Source organism: Micrasema longulum, unplaced genomic scaffold (genome assembly GCF_059751315.1).
Source record: "Micrasema longulum isolate JH-2025_06_02 unplaced genomic scaffold, ASM5975131v1 h1tg000024l, whole genome shotgun sequence".
NCBI classification, from domain to species: domain Eukaryota; kingdom Metazoa; phylum Arthropoda; class Insecta; order Trichoptera; family Brachycentridae; genus Micrasema; species Micrasema longulum.
The window spans coordinates 203417-224653 of record NW_028277232.1 but is presented as its reverse complement, the minus strand read 5'-3'; the positions used below and the strand labels follow the sequence as shown (position 1 = coordinate 224653).

General features: G+C 31.5%; 1 protein-coding gene and 1 long non-coding RNA gene across 3 annotated transcripts; both read right to left on the bottom strand.

The window, feature by feature from the left end:
* Positions 1–3990: 3990 nt before the first annotated feature.
* LOC148285546 (uncharacterized) lies at positions 3991–6542 on the bottom strand. Of its 2 annotated transcripts, none has more exons than XR_015825590.1 (3): positions 6334–6542; positions 5753–5933; positions 3991–5013 (listed from the first exon to the last, which is right to left on the bottom strand). It is a non-coding gene; the product is annotated as an uncharacterized LOC148285546 (long non-coding RNA). The 2 variants fall into 2 exon arrangements; XR_015825588.1 differs by having other exon boundaries at positions 5843–5933; positions 6334–6537.
* A 2446-nt stretch (positions 6543–8988) lies between these two features.
* LOC148285545 (uncharacterized) lies at positions 8989–21015 on the bottom strand. The gene is made up of 4 exons (XM_088243775.1): positions 20863–21015; positions 14112–14482; positions 12727–12982; positions 8989–10221 (listed from the first exon to the last, which is right to left on the bottom strand). Exons 1-4 carry the CDS (start codon positions 20872–20874, stop codon positions 10120–10122), a joined length of 741 nt encoding a protein of 246 aa, XP_088099901.1. The 5' UTR covers positions 20875–21015; the 3' UTR covers positions 8989–10119.
* Between the last annotated feature and the right edge of the window lie 222 nt (positions 21016–21237).

Sequence of the window (21237 nt, the reverse complement as noted above, 5' to 3'; positions counted from 1 at the left end):
TCAGTATAATATTAGACGCTCAATTTCAACATTCGAAATTCATTAATGATCTTGAAAAAAAAACCTTGATCAAATTTGGGCACATGATATCATACAAAGTCCTATATCCAAGCAACATTCTAAAACAAAATGTATCCCTAGAGTTAAAAGTTTTTAATGAGAAAACAATTGGTGGGTTTAAAGTGCGTAGCGCTTAGAAATCCAGAACTGTTTGTAGAACCCGAGAGTACTCTAGATTTTAAAAGTATATTTTGTAGATGGTGGAAGATTGTAAATGGGTAAAGTGTATTTGAATTTCAGAGATTCAACAATCTTCACAAGGAACCCATTAGAGAAGATAGTGTAGATCATAAAAATTTTCTAAGAAACATGTCCCTTTGGTTAAAAACTTGGAGACTCTCAATACCTGAGAGTTAGTCTCTAGGTGTACAAAAATTTAAATCCCCCATTACTACATTGGATGCGTTTTCAATGTTGATCCTATATATATTTTCCATGCATAAAGTAGAATATTTACTCTTGAGTAAATTTCAAAACGATAACTTAGAAGCGAGGTTCGGCTGTTATCGTCAAACGAGTGGAGCTTATTATTGTATTATTTATTTGCAAGTCTTAGAGAGTGAGAGAAAGCTTTGATTTAAATGTGCTGTAATATTGCTGGAGTTGAGTGAGGTTTTGGTAGGTATGTGAATATGAGAGTTAGTGTATATGAGTGTGAGGGTGGGTTTGTGGAAAGGGTGAGTGTGTGTTTGATACAAGGGGATAGAAACATCTTAAATTTATAATGTAAAAACAAATATATGATTTATAGTTTATATAATATATGTTTAGTCTCTCTGATTTGATGTTATATGTTAAACTTTTAAATAGTATTCCTTGAGTATGTTGGATTTATAGATAAATATTTGCAATTTGTAAAATATCATAATTACTTATAATCACATCTATATAATAACTAATTTTAGTTTATTTAATCCTGTAATTATTGTTATTAATATCATACTAAATGGGATATGATAAGGTTTGCTGACGATATTGCTATGGTTGCTGAAAGTGAAGAAGAACTGCAAGAGCCCTTACAACTATGGAAAGCATTCTTCAAAATAACTACAGTATGAAGATAAATAAAGACAAAACAAAGCTACTGACTGTAGGCCGAATGCAACACCAGATGAGAGTAATGATGTTGGGAATACCACTAAAGAACACCAAGGAGTTTCTCTACCTCGGGAGCAAAATAACGTGGGACGGTTGGTCTAAGAGCGAGGTCGACAGCCGTATACATCAAGCTAGACTTGCATTTAATAAAAGGTCCAAAATAAAAGAATCAAATAATATAGACCTAAAACTAAGAATACTCCTAATCAAGACCTATTTATGGAGTATCTTGATGTATGGCTGCGAGACATGGTGACTATCCGAAAGAGATAAACGGAGACTAGAGGCTTTTGAGATGTGGTCCTATAGAAGACTACTAGGAATTTCCTGGAGAGACCACATTACAAATAAGGAGGTTCTCCAAATAATCGAAGGTGGAAGGCACCTGCTCAGGACCTTGTCCGAAAGGCGAGCAAAATGGATCGGTCATGTAATACGTCAAGAAGGCCTGCATGTGCAATGGAGGGGATGACTGAGGGAACAAATTCTAGGGGACGCCCACGCCGAGAGTACCTGGAGGACCTATTAGAGGACGTGCGCTGCTCATCATATGTTGACTTTAAATGAGCCGCACAAGACAGGGAGGAATGGAGGAGAAGAATGAAAGGAATTGCTGCCAGCCAATCCCAGGATTGAGACCAGAGAAGAAGAAGATCATACTCAAATAATTTTAAAAAATACATTACATAATAATTTATAAAATAAAAGGTGTATATTTTTGATTAAATAAAAATAATATATGCAATAACTACATTTTTATTTGTAACTGATCTTGGTGCGTTCTATTCCTTCACAGGGCCAATTTCTAGTGTTTTGGTGAACAAATCATGATATCCTGTAAACAGAAATAAGAGAAAGAAATATTTTTTTCTTTTATTTAGGAAACATTAAGTACTATTACATAGTTTTAAAGTATGCAAAATTTTATGTAAATTATGTTTTTAATACCTCTTATGAATATACACATTATTGTTATTCCATTTTGTATTATAATTTTATATGTATTCTTCTCCTTTTTGTAAATCATGAGAAATGGAGTTTATACTCACATAATATATTCTCTATTGCATAATATTTATGTAAATTTAAGATCATAATGAAAAATTTTCAAACGATAACGATACTAAAACGATTTCTTGTTTAGCATTAGGTCTTATACCCATATATATGTAACTCATATAATATTTGTACTTTTATACAAATATGAACCAAACTTTTCTTCTTTAAATATCTCTTTGTAAAACAAAAGAACCAGAATTCACTTTACTTTATGTTTTCTTTAATATTCATTTATGAACTTGTAAATATTATAGTAACAATTTATACTGGAATATCAGAACTTAATATTGCTTACTATATATAAACTCTACAGATTTCTTCTGAAAAATTACAATCATTATATACTTACTTCTTACAGACACCATAATATATACTTATAACTTTCATATGTAATAATATACATAACTAATTATTCTTTTCTCACTTAAAATTCTTATCTATTTTTTTGTCACATTTAATGTTTATATCTTTTTAATTTATGAAAACTTAATTGGTCTTTTTATGTTAAAAAATTGTTGTTTTCAATGCTTATTTTTTATTTTAAAAAAAAAAGAAATATTTGCGTTCTTATGATTTACCCAAATATTTAATAAAATAAAATAAATAAATAAACTACAAACTGTAAGTTCGAAACCAAAATGTCTTCAGCGTTTAACTAATAATTTATGTACCTCACAACACAGTATTGTATAACTTTTAATTCTTTAGGAATATCATCTGCTCCATATCATACAAGTATATGTCCAACCTCTTTGAATCATAATTAAATTCATTTTATTAGTCTGTCAAAATATAATATAGTATTTTACATAGTAACAACAAATATAAAGAATACATTTGTCATTACAAAGCAGACATTGTTATTAATTCATTATTACTTTATTATAGCTATGTAAGTACTCACCTAGAATTTGCATTCATAACTTACAAACCACAATACATTACTTATATTGACAGGCTGGAGAAAGTACAACATATTTTTTAAAACATTTGAATTTCTGATGCTTTCTTACATTTCGTGAGATTACTTAGCATTAGGTCTTATACACATATATTATATGTAACTCATATAATATTTGTACTTTTATACAAATTTGAACCAAACTTTTCTTCTTTAAATCTCTCTTTGTAAAACAAAAGAACCAGAATTCACTTTACTTTATGTTTTCTTTAATATTCATTTATGAACTTGTAAATATTATAGTAACAATTTATACTGGAACATCAGAACTTAATATTGCTTACTATATATAAACTGTACAGATTTCTTCTGAAAAATTTCAATTATTATACACTTACTTCTTACAGACACCATAATAGATACTTATAATTTTCTTATGTAATAATATACATAACTACAAACTGTAAGTTCGAAACCAAAATGTCTTCAGCGTTTAACTAATAATTTATGTACCCCACAACACAGTATTGTATAACTTTTAACTCTTTAGGAATATCATCTGCTCCCTATCATACAAGTATATGTCCAACCTCTTTGAATCATAATTAAATTCATTTTATTAGTCTGTCAAAATATAATATAGTATTTTACATAGTAACAACAAACATAAAGAATACATTTGTCATTACAAAGCAGACATTGTAATCAATTCATTATTACTCTATTATAGCTATGTAAGTACTCACCTAGAATTTGCATCCATAATTTGGAATCCACAATACATTACTTATATTGACAGGCTGGAGAAAGTACAAAATATTTTTTTAATATATTTGAATTTCTGATGCTCTTTTACATTTCACTTGAAAGACTTTTATTCTTTCTTTTTTCACTGCTGGTTTTATATTTTTAAACTTATTTGAATTACTTTTAGAATAGCATTTAAAAATAATATATTGCTTTTTTTACCATAATATGTTATTATTTTTTTAAGATGTTTTTTAAATTAACTTAAATTTATTGTCTTTTTTTCTTTAAATATCTCTTTTTACAAAGAGATATTTAAAGGAGAAAAGTTTGGTTCATATTTGTATAAAGAACTAATATTTTATGAGTTATATGTATATATATGAGTATAAGACCTAATGCTAAACACGAAATCATTTTAGTATAGCATACTTGAGGATTTTTCATTATAATCCTAAATTTACATAAATATTATGTAATAGAAAATATATTATGTGAGTATAAACTACATTTCTCATGATCTAAAAAACGGAGAAGAATACATATAAAATTATAATACAAAATGGAATTACAATAATGTGTACATTCATAAGAGGTATTTAAAACATAATTTGCATCCAGGTAAAAATAGTTTGCTCATATTTATTAGTACATTTTTGTTTTTATGATCAGTATTATTCTGGGAAGTGTTCATTTCAGGGGAGTGTCTGCCTTCCTGGAGGTGGATCTGGTGAGTCCGAAGTAAGTACTGCTGTGGGTGAAGGTAGATTTCAGAAAGTCTTGTCTCCCGTCTGTTCTACATTGTATGGCGTTCTGGAATGGTCTTCTGTGGCAGTCAGTAAATATAAATACGTGGCTCGTGTTGAGAAGTTCTTTGTGGATCAAGGTTTTCTTTGGACTGTGGTGGATGCCTGGTGTTTGTCTGATGTCTGCGAGTCTGAGTCGTAGGTCGTTGACGAATGTCCCCTTGTCCTTGCATTTTGAGGCAGTGAAGAAATCGCTCGGGAGCCTAGTAATTTCTGCTGGCAAACATTTGAGTTCGACTCGCACAGCAAATCTAGTAGTACTATCGGGAGAGTATCTACCCTCTCACTACTCGTATCTTGATCTGCACTTGGGTGAAAATAATTTTGTAGTATGTACTTATTCTGAAAATAAAATTCACAATGAATATACAGGAAAGTTATTGCAACCTACCTTATGTATCTAAATAAGAACTTATTACTGGTGTTTATGGAGTTACTATAAAACTAGTTTGAACTTGTCTCAAATATAAATGGGAGCTCATTTACATACCATATTATTTAATTGAATTCGGTGATAAGAATCCTGGAACAAATGTATTAATAAGTCCCAAGTATGTCTACATTTAATCGTTTTTCTGTGCCATAAGTTTACTCATTAAAAACAATGTTTTGAGTATGTCCAAATGTTTGCAGACAGGCTGGATTTCCTCCCTAGGGAGTTATCTAGTTCTAAATTTGTTGCAACAGAGAGGGAAAACATTTTCGAGAAGGGAATATGGAAGTCTAGGCACTTACAGGGCTTATGCTCTGTCATAGGCTGGTTTAAGTAGGCATTTTACACATTGTAACATTCTCCATTCTGCCTATGTTTTAACATCACATTTCCTCAACTCTTCCATCTGTTTTCTTTTGTGAAGTAAAAGAGCTGTAACTTTTATCATTTGGGTGAGATTTATTCGCCTGAACCAATTCACCTACGACGCAAATTCAGTATTCCCTTCTCAAAAATGTTTTCCCTCTCAGTTGTAACAAAAATTGTTTATATTGGTGACTACTCTTTGGTGTTTGTAGCTTTCTAGAATAAATAAATGTAATAATTAATGCAGAAAAAATATTATAGTAATGTTTATACAAGAATTACATTGGTATACTTATTTGTATCCATCGACAAATTTGTTGTATTCATTTCATGTTCAAAGGGCATATTTTATTTAAAATTCATCAAACTAACTCTGTTAAGATTATGTTCCAGGCATTTTTCTTGGCTCTTTAATATTCATGGAGAACTCCTTATTTTAAATCACACCCATGTGACTTTTAATCTGAAATGTTGTGTGTTATTTCATAAAATGTCAACTTCAAAATAGGTTAGGATTTGGTAAGGTAACCTAATAAAAAGTTTGATAATGTCCTTACAAGACAAAATGCGTCACATTTTACACCCTTGTAAATAAAAAAAATAAAAGGATAATTGAATCCAATAAAAGCATTTTACTTTGGATACCTTACGAAATTTTTATATAGAATTCAACCAATTATCTGCAGACACAATAAATAGGTTAGGATTCCTTGGAATCTATTACGTATAAACAATGTTATAATAAATGTTTTGAATTAGAAAAATAACATTATGATAGATGCTTAGCTTTTTTCTTGTAGCTTATAAACATTTGCTCTGTTATTTTTATATGATTCTATTGTTATTTACATTTTAGTACATACCTGATATTTCAAGCGTTGTCCCGATATTTCTTCACGAACTTTGTTTCAACTCGACTTTTTAATAGTCTTTGCCCTTCCATTACATAAATCGTCATGATTTTTACAAAATTAATCAATATTTCGTCATTTTCAACATTCCGCACCACGTTTGCACTCATTTTGACAGCTAAACGGTCACCGCTTCGCGACAAAAACCGTTCGAAAACAGTTCGCACAGCTGTGACGGCCGTCCTGCAAATGGCGGCACCGTTGCTTCGACGTTACGTTCACGGTCAACGCTCTCTAGGAAACCAGCGCCATTGATTTACATAGTCAACGTTTTAATGACGTCATCCGCCGTCCCGTGACGGCCGCTTTGTGACGGTACCGCTGTCTTAGGAAACCATAGCTTAAGAGATTATTTTACTATTCAAGTTTATTCAAGTTCAAGAGATTATTTAAGTATTCACTAAAAATTGCATTTACATAAATAATAAATAATAATTGCCCTAAAATAGTACCTTTTGGTACACAACATTTTATAGCTTTACAATTTTATCTATTTAAAATGTTTACTCTTTATGTGCGATTTAGCATATAACTTTTAATCCATAACAAAGTTTTTCCCTGCAAGCAAATGTTATTCGCTTTTTTAAATCGTTTTTCTAGGTGATATACTATCAAAAGTATTAGTATTATTATGTGAATTGTTTATAAATCGTATCTTGTTTTTTTAATAAAAAAAAAAACTTTTTTTTTACGTTTTTTTTTTATTTTCTTTTACTATGTTTACTACCTTTTACCAAAAAAAAAAGTTTTTTTTATGTCCATACATCAGTACAGTAATCAATTTTACTTTTATATTTAATTGTTTATATCATATTTTGACTGATTTAGTTATAATTAAAAAAATATTGTTTTTTAAATTATTAAAATCTTTTCAAGTAAAATTTTAATACAAAATGCAATAATTGCGGTACGTATGACAATAAGTTAGGGTACTCTAAGAGTGCGCACTTTTTGGTTTCTTGTCTATATCTAGTAATAAAAACATCATTAAAGCGATTTCTTAAACTTTCTAGTATTAAGTCATAATTTAACAAAAAAGTCTGGTACAAAAAACCCTTTTTAAATCAGAGGAAATATAAACAAAATTTTAATAAAAAAAACAGTAATTTTACGTACTGTAGACCCACATTGAAAGAGTCCGTACGGTGACTCGGCAAGAGTACGCACTATATCAAGCGATCACACGTACCACATTGAAATGTCACGATGAAAAAGTACGTCATACACATATTATGCTACTATTCAAGGCATGATACGCATTGAATATATTTATCTGTTATAGGCTCTTTGTAGAATTTCAAGCATCCAGGACATTTCCAAACCTGGTTTTTGTGGTACATTTGGTTTCTAAAATGTTTTGGTATATATCTTAGACTAATGCATTTTTTCTCTCTCTTCTTCTTTAATTTGAAGTAGCTGTTTTGTTGAACTCAATATAACTTGTAATTTTATGCTTATTTTGGTGAGTATTTGTTTTGTCAAGCGTGATAAAGGAGATATATACATATAGTCTAAAAAAAAAAAAGTTTGAGATTAAGGCTTCTGAAGTTTCTTGTTTTAATATTGAAAGCCACGATGAAAGCAAATATACCTAACCAAGAAAGTCGCAACATTAGTTTTTTTAAGTCCTTTGCAAGGAGTTGATTCTGATAAACCCAATTTATTCAGCCGCTATACTTATTTTGCTTTTTATTTTTCTGGTTGTTTACGGGCTTTCTTCGTGGTTTGCTATGTTATAATTTATTATCTCATATTTTCTTAGACATCCTAAAATATTGCATTGAAATTATAAAACAGTTTTAATAACGAAAAAAAAAAACAAGAAAACTTTATCAGTTTAAAACTATTTTTTTCAAGGTTTGCAAGGCGCACTCTTGTAAATTCACATCGTGCACACTCTTGCAGACTACAACATTATATCAGAAATAATTTTAGTACTGTTATATGGTTAAAGATTTTCGAACATGCTTCCGAATGCAGTCACTCTGGGAACCACTGACGTAAATGACTGGTACATGCTGCATTTGCATAGCGTGCAAGTAAGTGTATAGCTAATGATAACGAAGGATATTTAGAGCGTTTTATGATCATAATTTAACTTTATAGATAAAAGATTCACACTCAAGTCTGCTTTGCACCAATGAATTATAAAGAAGCCTAGGAACACGAGTGTTCAAGAACACTTTAGCTGTTTGGAGAACAAATCCCAACATTTTGCGTGCACTGTCACAGACAGTGCCCATGTGTGCATGAAATTTTAGTCTAGCATCAAACATAACTCCCAGATCTTTGACAGTGGCAGTTCGTTTAAGTGAATACATTCTCATACAGTACCGTATAAAAATAGTTTTTAATGTCCTTTTATTTGACAAAACATAACATTTAAAAACATTAAAATGTAGTTGATTCAGAGTTCCCCAATTAAATATATTATTTTTATCAGACTGAAGAAGGCGGCAATCATCCAAGGTGGAAATCTCCTACCAAACCTATGTATGTACTTCATAAAATTAAAATGCAATTATGCAATGAAAAAAAAGGTTTTGGTGTCAGATTTTCATAGTACCTAAATTGTTTTGTAAATTTTCAAAGAAACAGAGACAAAAATTTGTTACATAATATTTTATTTGTTTTCAGTTCTATGTACAATTTATAAAATATCCATTTTATAAGTAAGAATATACGAAAAAATATAATAGCTCACACAGAAGAAGTGAATTACATATAATAAGTGAAGGAACGTTTTAGTTTAAACACTATTTGTAAGCTATTAAAATAATAATATTTTCAAGATAATAAATACAGGTACAAACGTTTATTAACTCTACAAAGTACTATTTTTAAGAGCCAAGAAAAAGACAACAGAAAGGGTTTAATTTTATAAATAGCTATAAAAAGATATCACAGATTACGATAGCATAAATGGAAAATATAAGCAAGATGGATTTTTAAATAAACAATGATAATTAAAAATTAAATTTTAGTGCTTTCATTAATAAATGTTTTAAAATAATTATTTTTGGAAATTTTACAGGAAAAATTATTTATCGGAATGTAAATTAAGTGATTATTTCCCGCATTATAGAAAAACCATTAATGTTTATGGTAATGTAGAATAGAAAACAAAAACATAAAACGACAAAGCGGTTTTCGAATTCCACAAAGTTTTAAAACACTTTTTGAAATATTTGACGATACCCCTTATACGACGAAACGTATTTCCCATGTACCACCTTTTATAATTAAAAAAATTTGTAGAATCCAAAAGTTTGCCATATTTATGTTTCTATAAATGAACCGTTAATGGATGGTCATCAAATCTATTCATTAATTTTATTAACATATTTTTTATGCTTTAAAAGAGAGAATATTATTTTGGAGTTCATGAAGTGTCACCACTTCTATACTGCATCCTCGAAGTCAGAGTTAAAAATATATTAATATTGTAGTGAATATTTAAGAAGATGAGAATAAAGATCTGGGCCCCGATTACAATGGAAAATATAGGTAACCGATGAAGATATTTTAAATGTTCACGCAAATAAACTCATTTTTGTACACAATCATCGATTTTTCTTTATAGCTGGTCGAATATAACCCTGTTAACTTCCCATTGTAATCGGGGCCCTGGAGTACTCAAAATAAGAATTCAAATGATAAATAAAGGTATGGAAGAAAGTATAAATACATAGATAAGTGAAGGATTAGAACAGTAAGCGATGATCTGTGAAGGTACTCTCATTGTGGGTAGTAATGTCCTGCGAAGTCCAGAGCAGCCCTATCAGCTTGTTTCTTGGCATACTCTTCCGGGTGCTCTTTCTGTTCCCTAGCTTGTCTTTCCTGCAAATATTAATTAAACGGTTGACATCGTTTATATATTTCTGCTATGTAAAATTTGAGATTCCTTCAGTGGGTACTAACAATCATACAAGTTATTCATGAGTTTTTTTGCAAAAACAAAATATCCCGATTTGAATTTTTATTAAGCATTTTCATATCTCACTATGAAATAGCGAGACAAATCTGATGGTATTCAGGATAAAACTGAATTATTTTCGCAATGTAAAAAAAATAAAATTTATCGTCATATATAAAAATATCTTTGAAGTCATTTAAATTTTGTTTTTTTTTTTTTTTAAAAGAAATATTTGCGTTCTTATGATTTACCCAAATATTTAATTTTGAGGGCCATTTTCAACGAGTTGTAAATAACTCACTATTAGAAAATGAAATAGAGTTTTTCAAATAAAAATACTCCCGAATTGTAATTGAAAATCTAATGACAAATTAAAAATAAATTTGTCCGTTTTGTAGTATAATGGTCAGCGCGTTTGCCTACCATGCAAGAGGTTTCGGGTTCGATTCCCGATGTGGTGGATAAGAAACATTTATCTTAAAGGATGTTTTCACACAAGAATATTTCATAGTTCCTGGACTGGTACCTGAAGCTTGAGACTGATTATCTTAACTTCATGCAACAAAAATGATAAAGTTACGCTGCGATTGGTGTACCAATACAGTGTCCTTTGCACTATAAGGTGCGGAAAGGGAATGATGATGATGAAATGAAAAGTAATCTTTTGTAACTAATTTTATAAAAATTGAGAGGTAAATATTGCTATGATAACACAAATATAAAGAGAATTGTCGTGAAATTAAATATTATTTATTTCTCGTTGTATTGCACGTGCAACATAAGAGGAAGTAAAAAAGGTCAACACATCTTTAAAATTATTAAATTTAAGTCTCTAACTTTTTGATTTGTAAATCTATTTGACTATCCGTTCTTCTTACCTTATAGGGCTTATAGTTTTAGCTTACGAGGATCAAATTACAGGGAAAGCAATTCGCTAAATTTTAACGAAAATGACCCTGATTTATCATTGATACCATAATACGCCTCTAATTCCCGTGCGCGAATATAAGTGATAGACGCAATCAATCAATTCTAGAGTAAACATTATAAAGAGTATTAAGTATGAAATGATTTTGAAACACTGCTTTTATTGGCGGATATACGGGCTTCAGATTAAGATGAATTATTATAACTTAAACGGAAATCTTAATTTCTTCAAAATTGTATATCTGCATCATATATTGTAGAATGGAGATTTCCGCACGCATTACAGACTGCAGAATAAAATCATGGATCCTGTATTGAATGAATAAACCCACTGTCCTATTAGAATGGAAAAAAAATCCATTTGAAATGGCAAATATGAATATAAATAGGTATACAATTACTTTTAATTTAAAGAGGTTTTGATAATTTGTAATCGACGCGACGCAACATTTTATCTACTATTAGGGGGTATCACACTTTAACCGTATTGATAGTGTAACACCCCACATTGAAAAGTTTTTAAAATACTGATCTGCTTGTTATCCAGATGTTTTGAAATTAAACATAGTAATGTGAATGTAAATGTAATGAAAAGAATTTCAACGCAATCGTGAGTTCTAGAACTATACCGACTATTATTATATTATCAATTTTTCGGGCTCTAACACTAAACTTGAGTATCTTCTGCAAACCAAAACCGCAAAATAACGAGTGTAAGATTGATAGTTTAAAACTCCAGGATCAAAATATTGAATACGCAATAGCGTCGTTTCCAAGCCGTTTTGATAGCATAACAGACCTATTAAGTATGTACATAATAATATCCAGTGTAAAAACAAGTGTTCTAAGTATCAAACACGATAGTTTCATATTTTGTCAGCCTTTGATCGGCCGTTGACACATGGAACTATATGGAAAATTATCGACTCAGAATTTAAAAAGGGTAATCTATTAAGAGTAAGTAAAAAGTTTTTAATAAAAATAAATCGTTTAAGTCAAAGCTCTAATGCTTTTTTGAGAAATCTTTCGAATTTAAGAAAATCATCAAATAATTAAACAAATCACCTTTAATTGTTGTTGCATTGTTTCAACCATCAAAATAAAAAAAAAAACAAAAATAGCTTAAGTTTTGAAAAAAAATATGTAAGGAAATGTTTTGGGTATTTTTGCATTTTTATTTATTTGGAAAAACGTCGCTTTAAGTACATTTTACTATTATTATTGATAACCATAACCAACTAGAGATATTCTACAACACACTGGAAACACCTTTTAATCTATATTTCATAGATTCCAAGAAATTGGACCCCAAATATGACCCTGTGCTCTGTTCGGAATTACTCAAGTCGGTGCAATGAATAAAAATAACTCTAGATTTTATTCAACGTTCTTAAGTCAAAGTCTAAAATATGTCACGATCAAGATTAACGGACTGCATCAATAAATTAATAGTCTTACCCACCCATAATGCATATATAATATGAAGATCGGTGAAGATTTACCTCGTTGGCCTTGATGCCAGCATAGATGAGGTCCAGTCCCTTCTGTATCTCCGGGGACACGGGAGGAGGCGTAGGAATATGGGGGCCAGTGGCCCGGAATCCGAACTCGTCCGCAGTGTACTCGACTGTAATGAGCTGGCCATCCGGAGCGCTGTAGGAGTATGAGCCGTGTTGGACGAGGGACGGGATCTCGTTCTCCGCGTTGTTCTTCAGGAAGCCTGTCTCTTCAGCGATTATGTTGTTCCCGGTTTCGTAGCTGGAATAAAAAGGTTAGATTTTTAAATTTTTTGGGGCGAAAGTAAAAAAAATCACCAAAAAGTGAAGCGTGTATTTGCATAGTCAAAATATTGTTTAAAAACATTTGTTAGACACATGAAATTGGTAGGTTTCATATGGCGATTTTTTTATTAAACTGTTCAAGAAGCGCTTCTCTTCTTGTACGAATAATACATTAGAGACATTCATATTACGCAAGAAGAAAAAGTATGAAGTCATTTTTTTATTCTGGATTAGAAAATATTCTCTAATGATGTGTAATATGGTAAACACGTATTTCAGTCAGAAATTCTCTTTGTTGTCTTTTAATGTTATGAAACTTTCACGTCAGCATTTCCGTATTCATTTAGTCAAAGGTTAAACAGAAAAGCCAAATGCATTCATTTGGCAGTGCGAATTCGTTTTAATAATCGCATTGTCATCATCAAACCCTCATCCATAGTAAACAGTGAATATGGCACTGCACTGGTACACCAATCGCAGCGTAACTTTATCATTTTTGTTGCATGAAGTTAAGATGATCAGTCTCAAGCTTCAGGTACCAGTCCAGGGACTATGAAATATTCTAGTGTGAAAACATCCTTTTAAATACATGTTTCATATCCACCATATCGGGAATCGAACCCGAAACCTCTTGCATGGTAGGCAAACGCGCTGTCCATCATACTACAAAACGGACAAATTTATTTTTAATTTATCATTAGATTTTCAATTACAATTCGGGAATATTTTGATTTGAAAACAAAATTTAAATGACTTCAAAAATATTTTTATATTTGAAGATTTTTTTGTTTTTATACTGCGAAAATAATTCAGTATTATCCTGAATATTTCTCCACTCGATTTACTTTTTCAGGGTTTTTATTTGAGAGCAGCCACCGAGTTGAAAACACTCATCCGGCGTTCTGGTTCTATTTCACACATAAAACTGTGATCTTCATCCGCTTGGATATAGACAACATTTGAATGTCTACTGATAATTTACCGATTGAATACTCATATTTGGATACGAATGCTTTGCTGGATCATTTAATTGTTGCGCATTACACCGCCACTATCTGGAAATGACGATCAATAATTTATTGTAAAGTGACTAAATTTTGTCTTACGATGTTTTGTAGCTTCCATCAGTCTCTTGTTCTTTGGCGAACTTGATGATGGGGATCCAAGTGGTGGTTCTCTCATCCGAGTCTCTAACTTTGAAGTCTTGAGACTTATAGGCGTCCTGTTTGTAGGCATCCTGCTTGTAGGCATCCTGCTTGTAGGCATCCTGCTTGTAGGCGTCCTGTTTATAGTTCTGTTGAGGTTGATTAAAGTCGGGCACGTTGATGGGCTGGCGGTAGTCCTGGTCACTGGGTTGCTGTTGCTGGTCCAGACTTCTCTGTTGCTGTTGCTGTGGCTGCTGCAGTTGCTGTTGCTTGGGTTGCTGACGCCTCTGCGGAGATGCCACTGCTACTGTCAAGACCGCAATTGCTAGTATCTATAATAATAAAACGTTTTTTAAATTATAATATTGCATCAATCCATTACATGCTACGACAAATTATTAAAAAAGAGTACATAAAAAGGTGTCTTAGAGTTATTTTTCTAATCACAATGTGATATTAAACATGCTTTTGTGTTATCTGTTGCTATTCTTTTTTGGTTTTTTCGCCGTATATACCGTGTACAACAAATATATCAATGAACAAATAGGTATTTAGTTGTGGTGTTGGTTTTTTAATTTTAAAGTGCTTATTAACTACTTGCTAAACCTGATTTATTTAAAATGTATTATAATAATATGGATTTCCATTTTTCAAGTTTATTTTCTAAGAGAATAAACTTGAACAAAAATTGTTCGGTTGGCCGTGAAAAATGGAAAAAAAAGCTGACTAACACGTTCAATCAATACATAAATATTGTAATAAGCTTGTCAGTAACTTTGACAGTTTTGTCGGTAACTTCGACAATTTCTTCGTTGTCTTTGATATAGTTCACGTAAATCGCAATCGTCTGCGATTAGATAGTGCCCGACTACTTATTGTATTTCGATCAGGTACCTACATAAATGAAAATATATTTATATTTAAGGGTTTAAATAGCGGATTGATTTAATATTCGCGTAGTGCTTAAATTATTATCTTTTTCAAAACAAAATTTAGATTTAATGCGTGTTTTTGTGGTTATTCATATAAATAATAACCACTTTGTTTTTAATAATAAAATAAATAATAACGACTTTGTTTTTAACCACTTATCCTTCCCATCCTAACAAGAAAAATATATTTGTTTTGATAGCACCATATGTAATATTTAGTAAACATCGATAAAATAAAAAGGACAGAAGTCGTTCACCATGGTAAAGATACTCAAAATCCTTGATTGGTGCAAAGCAACTTGGAATATGCATCACAAATATGCATTCCTACCTACAATATGCAGATATCAAGCATTGAAAATATTCAAACGAAATTTGTTTCCGGTTGAAACTTGAGGTTAAATCCCATCAATACATTCAAATTTGTAAAAAACCATCACCTATTACATCTGCAAAAACGTCGTGAAATAGCTGATATAACTTATCTAGAAAAAATTGACTCTGGTTCAATTGACGGTCCTAAACTGTCTATTAATGTTACTCCAAAAGTTCTAAGGAATAACCCTCTTCTTCACATTCCTCTTGTCTCATCTAATTACAGGCAAAATTTATATTTATGGCGAACTTTTAATAATTTTAATGTAATAACAAAATCATAAAACATAGATTTATTTGCGAATAATCATAATGACGTGCGGCGTTTGCTTTCAAAATAATTCGTAGTGTTTTTTTTTCTTTTGGATTTACATAAGATTACTGTTCATTTTATGTTTGTTAATACTTTTTAACTTGTGATGCTACTTATGAAAACCTGTAATTGGTTTATTTATAATTTGTTTTGTTTTATATATAAGATAAATATAGCAGTCAGTTATAATAGTGAAGTAAACCTGCTGCTGTAGCTTTGAAACCGTTCGGTAGAAAAAAAAAAAGTGGTTAAAACGTAGTTGATTTGATTTATTTTAACATCAAATTAGACATGTCGGTATAATCTTCGTACACAGTGAGAACAGCAGATGCAGATGTGGGTTACGAGGTGGTTGGCCAACGGATCCGATTCCACAATACCCGAGATTCGAATTAACGATTACCTAAGATCTGTCACCTCTCCCCGCGAGGCGCATCTCGCATCTCGCATCTCGAGAGCGGTGAGGTAATTTACCTCAAACGACGCTCGCGCTGCAATCGTTACCGGGGCCAGACCATCAAGTCGGATGAAATTGAAAGTTGCCCCGAGTCGGTTTGCGTCGGAATGGGAAGGCGCAGGCGGGGCGGGCGAGTAGACGCGTATTGGCGCAACATCTCCGTAGCCGGGGGACGCTCCTTCATATTATAATACAGGTTCTATAATTACACTATTTTCTTATCGCCTGAATTAAGACGATACGTTTATGGTTTCGTCTTTGGTAGTGTAACATATACTTTTACGAGAAGGGAATATGGAAGTCTTGGCATCTTTTTTTATTTAATTTAATATAATTCTATTTATTTTATAATAAAAAGTAATGCCTCGTAGGATCATACCCGTGCTGGGGCAGACTAACATTTATGTTCATATATATATCTCTATATATATATACATAGTATGACTAGGTGTTAAAATTTTATTTGTGCAACTACTATTCAAATAAATACATTACACATACACACAAACATACACATACATACCCACATATATATATATATATATATATATATGGACATTTATTTATTTTCTTTATTTATTTATTTAAACGCCTAGTAGGCTTTTACATATAAAGACAGACATGTATTTTATACAAAAGACGCAAAAATAAAAATGACTACGAAAAATAATGAAAATAAAAAATATGAAAAAAAAATCATCTTTGCATAAAAGTATAATATATATATATATATACATATAGTACATATATATTGCAGTGGAAAGAACTATGTATTTTACACTAAAGTAGGAAAATATAAGAATGAGTTATATACATATAGCCACATACATATACATACAACCATATACACATACACAAACATATATATGAATTTTATCCTTCTTGTGTTTTTATTGTACAGTGTCGTTTTTTTTAGTTGTTGTGAATAATATTCATTGCATTACAATGTAGTTAAATAGATTTCAGTTTCTTTCCTTCCTTACTTAATAAGCCACTGAGTTTTTTAAAAATTATCTACAGGGCCTGTCATTGGCTGGTTTAAGTGGCCACTTTACACACTGTGAAATATTTACCATTCTGCCTATATTTAAACGTCTATATTCCTTTGGTTCTTCTGGATGTTTGTGAAGTCAAAGAGCTGAAACCTTTATTGATGCGGGTAACATTTATCTGATTGAATTATTTCATAGTAGGCAACGCAACAACATCTTTGATAAATTCACCTGGTCTATCACCAAGAAGAAGTATTAAAAATCCTTCTTTGAAATGATCTTCATCTCCTTTGTAATATGTTATAAAAATAAACAGCTCCCTAGGAGGTTGAATCCAGTACTTGTCTCCAAAATTTGGACAAACTCAAAATATTGTTGATTATCGTTGGTAGCATACAACTTATCCAGGTCAAAAAAGGCTCGTATTGACTTGTAAAATGCAAAAATCGAACCAAGAAAAATGTAATGATCTATCCGTAAATACCAAAATTAATTTTAACCCACCCTCACATAAACAAAAGTTTCAGCTATTTTACTTCATCAATTCACAAACGTCATCAGATGGAAGAGTTGAGAAAATGTTGATGATTAAACATAGGCCGAATTGTGAATGTTGCAAGCATGTAAAGTGGCCACTTAAACCAGCCAATGACAGGCCATCATCATCATCATCATTCCCCGTCCATAGAGCACTGGATTGGTACACCAATTGCAGCATATCTCGATCAATTTTGTAACATAAAGGTAAGGTGATCAGTCTTACGCTTCAGGTACCAGTCCAGGGACGATGAAATATTCTAGGGTGAAATCACCGTTTTAAATAAATATTTCATTTTAACCATGTCGGGAATCGAATCCGAGGCCTCTTGCATGGTAGGCAAACGCCCTGACTACTACGCCACGAGGCTGACAAGGTCATAAGCCTTCTAAATGCGTAGACTTCCTTATTTATTCCTCAAAATTGATTTTCGTCTCTGTCGCAAAAAAGCTTGATTAAAATAACTTCACAGGGAGTTAAATCTAGCCTGTCTACAAATATTTGAGCATTCTCAAAATATTGTCGCAAATAATTCAAAATATTATAGGAAATATTTTACAAACGGCTAGAGTTTTGTTTTTTCCAGCAGTACAAATGTCCGGTTACTAATACATATATTTTATAATATGTTTATGTACAGTGCTTTTGAATGTTTAATAAGCATTTGTCAATGTGTTAGTGGCTATCGGTGAACCACGTAAACATAACATTTTTGCTTTTGTAAGCAGGCACATTTGAACGATTTTTAAGAAAACTTTTTGTTACGTATATGTAAAAAAAGTTTGTTTAAGATTGATTGGACTATACACGATGCGTATTTTTTCAAAAGCATTTTTAATTAATCAATTTTTCATTATTCCATGTCCACTGCCTAGTTGGAGCATATGGTGTCCACAAAGATCCTCTCGAGTCAGGTTCGCGTCCCATCGTTCTGACACGAACTGCCGACGAGCAGTCAGCAGTGGACGTCCAGGACGTCGAGAACCTGATGCCTTGTAAAGTAGGCAAGCGTGGTTAAGGCTTTCAGGAGGCATCCGCAGCACATGGCCAAGCCAACGGTATCGCTTCCGCTCGGTGACAGTTGTCACCGGAGTTTGCTGCGTCCGTTCTCTTTTTAATTTATCCCTCACAAAGTCAAACCACCGCACACCCAAGATTTTTCTGAGACACCTATTCTCAAAACTCGGAATTTTGCTGCTTTGGGCCCTTTGAGGTGTCACGATTCGCATCCGTAAAGGAGAATAGGTGTTATGCAGGCGTTATATAGGCGGCATCTGATTTTTACTGAGTAAATAAAACTGAGTATTTTCTATTCAAAAATAGCAAAATGATTTATAAGAGTATAGTTATTTATATTTAAGTAAAAATCAAAATTTTCGCAATCGCTCAAGAAATGATTAGTTTTCCGTACAGACTATTTAAATTATTTCATTATTCAATCCATAGAAATTTTTTTATGATTTCATTATTCTTACTTTAGCATAGTTTTAAAAATGTATTGTTTTCAAACTGGGAAAATTTCAAAATATACTTTGTTATTTGTGCTGTTATAAAATGATAATAAAAACTTTAAAAAAGAAACCAGTTTATTCCTACATATTGGTATTGAACGTATTTGGAAAACAATTACATAATAAAGAAATACTGACATTTAAAAAATAGTCAATAAAATAAAAGTGGAACGTTATAGAATACCAATGGTGGATGTTTGACCTTTGCAAAGTGAAGCGCAACAGGTTTTTAAAGTTTCAAAAGGTCGTTCGTGTTAATATAATATACAAAAGTAACATGCTTCTACATAACCTACATTACTTTTATTATGTATTAAAATAATAAATAATAAAAATAAGAAACTCTTAATTTGAGAGAACAAGGTTTGATCGATAAGATGTCGTTGAATATAACGCTTTCTTTAATATTTTAATTGGAATAAAATAAAATCTTCGCCTTACACAATGATATCTGGTGATTCCCGTAATGCATCGTTTGTTTAGGCAATTAATAAAAATATATTTTTTGCAATAGTTAACACAAGTTATCAGTTTTCTGAAAATTTAAATCAGGTAATAACCATATACTTTTTAATCGATAGCAAAAAAAAGTTAACGATGTTTAAAAAATAAGTTAAATGTCGGTTTATGGCTGACGAGTGATAATATTTTTAAAAAATAAATCGGTTTATGAATACATGCACGTAATATATAAAAATTCATAACATGTTTCAATAAACACCATTCAAAATACTAACAAATTACAACAGGGATGGAGAGTACCTTTAAGACGGTAATATGGAAGTCTAGGCATTTAAAAAGGTTATGACCTGTCATTGGCTGGTTTAGTGGCCTAGCTTTAATGCCTAGACTTAATATTAAGGTATTCTCCATCCCTATTAAGGTATTCTCCATCCCTTTTGCAATTTGTTAATAATGTCGCCCGAAGGAGTGAAATCGTTTTTTGTCTACATACATTTGGACAAATTCAAATATTGCATTAAAAATACATTTTGAGTTATTTGATGTAATTTGATGTTTTTTGGATTTATATGAGAAGTCGTTGTTTTAGTAAAATATTGAACTATTACACAATCCATGCGAATTTTTTATGAGAAAATTATCACTAACACAAATTGTTATAATTATTATAAATTAAAAACTAGTATTATGATTTATTAGGAATTGTAAAAAAAAGAATTGATCAGTCTAATTCCTAATAAATTAACGAATACTGCTGTGAAGTAAATAACAGCATTTGTCGATACTATTCCTGGCCGGTTACCTTTCGTTCCCATCCTTCCTTTAACCCATCATTATGGTACCTACCTAACATCAAGATAGAAGAAATTCAAAATTAGAAGATTCGGATTTAGAACAAAAACCAAACAACATTTGTTGGAATCGTCCCGCGTCGTGGATAACATTGTTTATCTTTCTTCAAATATTTCCCAATCCCAAAACGAATGAAATTCGTTTTTCATTTACAGTCCGCCTTTTCGTTAACAACCGCATTTTATTATTTTTTATCCAACCCCACCCTACTGCGTCTTTAATCGTGTATTCAATGTATTTTTCCTCTGTAATAATCCTTTAAATGTAAGATGTAACTTACCAAGAACTTCATGTTGCTTTGGTTTCCTCTAGAAATGTCACTGAACTTGAGCTCGTGTAAGCTCGCTTATTGCCCGCGTCGATAACGAATGCGTAATGCTTTCTTCATTCACAAGTCTCCGCGTATATATACTCGTCCCCCGCCGGTACCGCGCTCACTTTCTTTCCACTTCAACGCTCGTGGCCTGGAGGTCCTAGGCATGGACCCGGAAGGCGCTAAGTGCCGCATGTCCCCATTCAGGCTCAAACGGAGTGAAATTAATCAATTATTTGATCCAGCGATGTATTTCTAAATATTGTCTTTTCGTATTTTCACAATACACTCGCATTTCGGTGTCATATAACTTGCACTAAGCTTGTCAACATATCGTCAGTG